This window comes from Suricata suricatta, chromosome 4 (assembly GCF_006229205.1).
Source record: "Suricata suricatta isolate VVHF042 chromosome 4, meerkat_22Aug2017_6uvM2_HiC, whole genome shotgun sequence".
Lineage (NCBI taxonomy): Eukaryota > Metazoa > Chordata > Mammalia > Carnivora > Herpestidae > Suricata > Suricata suricatta.
The window spans coordinates 124,721,204-124,727,114 of NC_043703.1; the positions used below are offsets into that span (position 1 = coordinate 124,721,204).

Below are 5,911 nucleotides of genomic sequence, written 5' to 3' on the forward strand. Positions count from 1 at the left end.
TATATATATATACACACACACACACACACACATCTGTGTGTGTGTGTGTGTTTCTCAAATGGACAACTAGAACAAATCAATGAGTGGAAGCAAGTATGTAGTAAGTAATGATCAAAGAACAATTCAAGATGTTTGCAAGAGAACATGAAACAAATCAGGAAATTAAGCAAGTTGTCAATAAGCAAAAGAGAAAACTGAGTAAGAACCCAGACAAGTTCCATTAGGATAATCATGAAGTCAGGAGTCTCACCCACCTGTGAGTCGGGTAATAGGCACACAGACCTCAGGACCAGCTGTGAACCCTATAGGAAACAGCCCGTGAACTAGTTCCACAGCACTTCTTGGCTGTGGTCCGGGAGCATTTGGGGAACACTGTTTGGGCAGTCGCTCCTGAGTGAGAGAGCGTTTGTGGAAGTTCTGGTCTCCAGAGAAGTTCCAGCACCCTGTTGCAACAAAAAATAGGAATTTTAATGCGTTCAAAAAGGTAAGAGACACAGTTTGACTTTGCCCACATCACCCTTCCCCCATGTCAGCCAAAATAAGTCCTAGCGGTATCTTCTCAGACTGTGATTTTTCTTGCGGAAGAAACCCAGAGCCCTTGGCTCAGTTGAATGGGACACTGCCGACGAGAGTTCGGTTTCTTTTGTACTAAATCAAGAGCTCCATGACCGGAAGGAGCTAAGGAGCTATATCTAAGCCTTAGAGGGTGTTAAAGGGGGGTATAGTTCCTATCAATATTCCATTGGGAAACCTGACCAAGAGCCGCTGGGAGAGCCTCACCCACTGATCCCCAACTGCTGTGCAGCGCCCCCAGCGCTCCCCGTGCCTTACCCACACCCCTCCTGCACTCCATGGCTGTTCCTTATGCATGCCTCTGAGGACTGTGGCCTAAATGAGTTGTGGTAGACACCTGGAAATCATACACAGAAAGCAAGGTTCCATTTTGTGGCAGCATTATTCATTGTAGATATAAAATAGCCAAAGTGCTCATGGACGGATGAATGGTTAAAGAAACGTACATACCACTGTATGATCTGCTATAGTAGTCTCGGTTATCATAGCCCCGATCATATCCTCTGTCATAGTAATCCCCACGGCGTGAGCTGCCATAGGTAGGTCTTCCCATGTAAATTCCTGGTGTTGGGGTATATGGTCTTTTTGTTATTGAGAAATCAACTCTGATCCTACGTCCATCAAGCTCCATTCCATTGGCACGTTCCTTCGCTTCCTTGGCATCATCTACATTTTCAAAATATACAAAGGCAAATCCTCTTGATCGCCTAGATTGCTGGTCATATACAATAGACACATCTGCAATGGGGCCATATTTAGAGAACTCTTCTCTTAGATCTCTTTCTGTAGTGTACAAGCTCAATCCAAACACTCCAAGACAACAGTTGGGATCAGGATTTTCCCGATTCCCAACATGACGCCTGTGAGTAGACATGGGAGAATTACTGTGGCTATGCCGTCTTCGATAATCTCAACTGTAAAACCTGCTGCGGGATCGTCTATGAGAGCGGGACCGGGATCTTGATCTAGTATACTGCCTTCGTGAGCTTCTTCTGGATCTAGACCTAGATTCAGATCTGGACCTGGACTTTGATCTGGAACGCCTGGAATCTTCCTTGGAGCGAGACCTTGCAGGCGTATGCCTTGCAGATTTCCCAGATCCGTGAGCACTTCCACTTCTGGAAGCAGAACGGGATTCCCGCTCACCGTAATTCTGCTCTCCGCTGTCGCTCATGACTCCTAGCTGCTGCCACCACTCGACGTGGTTCAGTCGAAGCTGCCAACCTCTTGCGCCTTCTATATAGAGGCCCCGCCGCAGCCTCGTAGAACGTACAAGTTCCCAAGCCGCTGAGTAAGATCATACAGAGGAGGAGGTGGAGGAGGAGGAGGATGGAGAGCTGCTCAAGACAGGGACCAGATTTACAGAAGGTGGTCACCTTCTCCTTACTATAGTCGTGGAGGATACAGATCACGTTCTAGGTCTCGATCATACTCACCTCGTCGCTATTAAAGCATGAAGTTGAAGACTTTCGAAATCTGCCCTAGAGTTGGGATATTGTTTGGGGACAATATTTTTTATTGTCTCCCGTTTAAAAAGTGAACAGTGCCTAGTGAAGTTAGGTGACTTTTACACCTTTTATGATGACTACTTTTGGTGGAGTTGAAATGCTGTTTTCATTCTGCATTTGTGTAGTTCGGTGCTTTGTTCAAAGTTAAGTGTTTTCAGAAAAGTATGTTTTGCATGTATTTTTTTTCAGTCTAAATTTTGACTGCTGAGAAGTTTCTATTGTACAAAAGTTCATTTAAAAGGTTTTTCTACTGAATCCAGGGTATTCTGAAGATCGAAGCCTGTGTGTAAAATGCTACCATATGGTAAAAAGCAACAATGAACTTTGGTTTTTACTTTTCTTTCTAACATCAATGCTTAGCAGAACTGTTCAGATTAGGTTGTCAGTAGTAAATTTCAAGACAAAAAATACCCATTTTCCTCCAATCCATGAAATATACTATACTTTAATATACCTGCAACTAAGTGTTAAAAATTATGCTCTGTAACCCTGTACTGCTAGTATTAGAACTAAAGAACTTTCAATACAGCAAATGCTTAATGCTTATATAAATGTGGATTTGTCAGCCTTTATGTAATCTGTATTATATAAAGCAGGGAATAAGAAAAGAGGTGCACAATGTATGCCTTTAAAAGGTTATTTCTTAAAGCTGTTACAAGGGGATAATGGTATTTCAACTAGTTATCAGCAAGTGACAATACATTCCACCACAAATGTACTCCTGTTCTTCTAGCTTTTAGACAATGGAAAAAACTTGAGTGCTTCAGAGTTCTGGAAAAGAGAAGGGAACACTACACCTATGTTGTGGATGAACTGAAGACTTGCCTGTTCATTTTTTAAATATTATTTTCAGGTCCTTTGCTTACCAAAGGAAGCCCAATTTCACTCAAATGTTTTGAGAACTGTGTTTAAATAAATGCAAATGAAAAGGGTAAAAAAAAAAAAGAAACGTACATACCTATGCAATAGCATGTTATTCTGCCATATAAAAGAAGGAATTCTATGGGGGCACCTGGGTGGCTCAGTCAGTTCAGCTTCCGACTTCGGTTCAGGTCATGATCTCACGTTTGGGGGTTGGAGCCCTGCCTGGGGCTCTGTGCTGACAGCTCAGAGCCTGGAGCCTGCTTCAGATTCTGTGTCTTCTTGTCTCTCCCCCCTCCCCCTCTCATGCTCTGTCTCTCTCTGTCTCAAAAATAAATAAATAAAAATAAATAATAAATAAAAGAAAGAATTCCTGCCTTTTATTAACAACATGGATAAACCTTAAGGGCATTATGCTGTGTGAAATAAGTCAGACAGAGAATGGCAAATACCCTATGATCTCATTTATACATGTTTACAAAAGCCATTTCAGAGAAACAGAGAATAGAGTGGTGGTTACAAGGGGCTGACGATTGGGAAAATGAGGACTTATTGGTCAAAGGGTACAAAATTCTACTTAAAAGGTAAGTTCTGGGGATATAATTTACAGCATGCTCATTAGAGTTAAAAATATTTATATTATAGTTGAAAGTTTTTAAGGAGTACATCTTAAATATTTTCAGCCCCCCAAAAAATGGTAATTATGCGACATGATGGAGATATTAGCTAATACTCTGATGGTAGTCATTTTGCAATATATATGTGTGTATCAAATCAAATCTTAATGTTATACAATGTCATAAATCAATTCTACCTCAATAAAGCGGGAAAAGGGCACAGAATATCATAATTTTAAAGTTACTTATGAATTCTGATGTTTAATGCTTTTTAACTCCTTATCACTTCTAAGCTTCATAGTGGGACTATTTGTTGAAGTGTCTATTTTTCCATTAGCCATTCTCAAATAAGTTGTGGCCTAAGAAACTAGAGTTCACTGCTTTGTTTAGATCAGGAAATAATCTGTTGATCTTTTTCTCTTTGGATTAAGGCTTTGGTAGAAACTCTACCTCTCCCTTTTCACATGACAACATTTTCCAGGTGATGGCCATTAACAAATCCCTCTTCAGTATCTTTTACAGGCTCAATGTCCTAAGGTGTTAGTAAAGTTCTAAGTATGACACTTCCTAGATCTATACTGGCCCCCAGACCTGGATACTTTCATTTGTCAGTGTCACAAATAAAATGCAGAGGTATCAATCAGTGATTGTAACCATATCTATTACTCAGAATTGCCTGGAAAGGTTTTGCTTCAGTGAGTTAAGGAGGGGCTCACACAGTGTAATTTTATAAAGAGTTTGAGTACCACTGAGCTAGCCATTAAAATAAACTCTCCCACTATCCCCACACACATCTTCTATCCCCTAGGCTAATCTGTTTGCTATTTCTTGAGCAACAGTTCTTCATATCCACCATCTGGCTCTTTAAAATGAAAACAGCTTCTTGTTGAAAATACCTTTATATTTTTCTCCTGGACTCATATGCGTCACTAAATTAACTCTTTCTTGAATGTCTGTCTGTAGCCTGTATAGTTATAAGATCAATTCTTTCTCATACTTTCTCAGTGCTTTAGAAGAATAAGTTGAACATGTGTTCAAGAAAAATTTCCTACTGTCAAGTCTATTCTCCTACACAAGTGTATCATGCATATCTTAAAGGCAGTAATACTTATATTCCTGCCATTACTCTTTTACTTAGATAACATAATACATCCTATTACTTGAATCAAAGGAGGTTCTTTTTATATCTGAGTTTCTCTCAAACATTTCAGTCCTCCCTTAATGGCACCACCCAACACAGATAATTTATCCTTTAAGATCAGGACTGATATTTAAAATTATACTAAAGACATTTTGTATCAATATTTTAACAAATGCTAGTGAGCCCTACCCTAGAATATCTCTTCTTTCTCTGACACTGCACCTTTGAATCTATTCATAATGGTCCTTCTCACTACCTTATCCTGGCCTGTTTCACCACCATGGATTCTAAGGATTGGATCTTAGCACTGCAATACATAGAAAAGCCATGCAAACAACATTCTGTGTGCCACAGGAAAAGGAAGGAGGCAGTAAGAATGAGCACTTTTACTTACCCTGAGATACTGGACTTCAGTCACTTAGCCAACAATCAGGAAATGCGAATAGAAAAGCGATGTTATAGATATTTATGTGGTTTTGTTATTTGTCAAGGATGTAAAGAATAGCTGAAACTAGCTTGACCTTGTCATTTTTCCCTAAGGTGATATTGAGGAAGTTATATACAGACAGAACAGCAGCAAATAACAAACCAAATACCAATTTTTAATTTTGAGACAGCCTTTAAATACTTTTGGTAAAACTGAACAGACTGTCAGAAAGGCAGTTAGACCCTCACCTTTTCCCTCAGCCCAAGTCCAGACACTGAGCTCTTATCCCCCTCTGCCTCACTCAAACAAGAGGAGCACTAAAAAGTGATGCAGATGTGCATATACATGGACATACACGCATGCGCGTGCACACACACACACACACACACACACAGATAAATGTGATTCAAAAAATAAGAAAGCAAAACGACAACAACAAATAGAAGGGTATATAAACATCCAGGCTCTCTGTTCAGTTTATGCTCTTGTTTCATAAATACAAATGGAAACTTTGATGTTACCTCCCCAACACTCAGAATGATATGTGTAGCCTACGTGGGGTCTATATGTCAGAATAATTAAATTAACTTTCTATCTGCTGCATGTAGGGAAGAGAAGGGGGAAAGAGAGCGCTTCATGTTCTAAACATCACTGTGTACCCAGTTCTTACTCATCACACTCTAGTTCACTCTCTCTTTCTTCAGTCTGTATTTTGTTTTTCCTTGGTAATTCTTATTATTTAACTCTTTACATTACTTATCAACTAATTTCATATATCTTAGTT

At 39.8% G+C, this 5,911-nt stretch overlaps 1 protein-coding gene across 1 annotated transcript; it reads right to left on the reverse strand.

Annotated features, from left to right (window-relative positions):
* Nucleotides 1-246: 246 nt before the first annotated feature.
* On the reverse strand, nucleotides 247-1,747 carry LOC115290683 (transformer-2 protein homolog beta-like). Its single transcript, XM_029938525.1, is given in 2 exon segments — nucleotides 247-443; nucleotides 1,024-1,747. Coding segments are annotated over 2 exon segments (921 nt in total).
* Nucleotides 1,748-5,911: the final 4,164 nt, after the last annotated feature.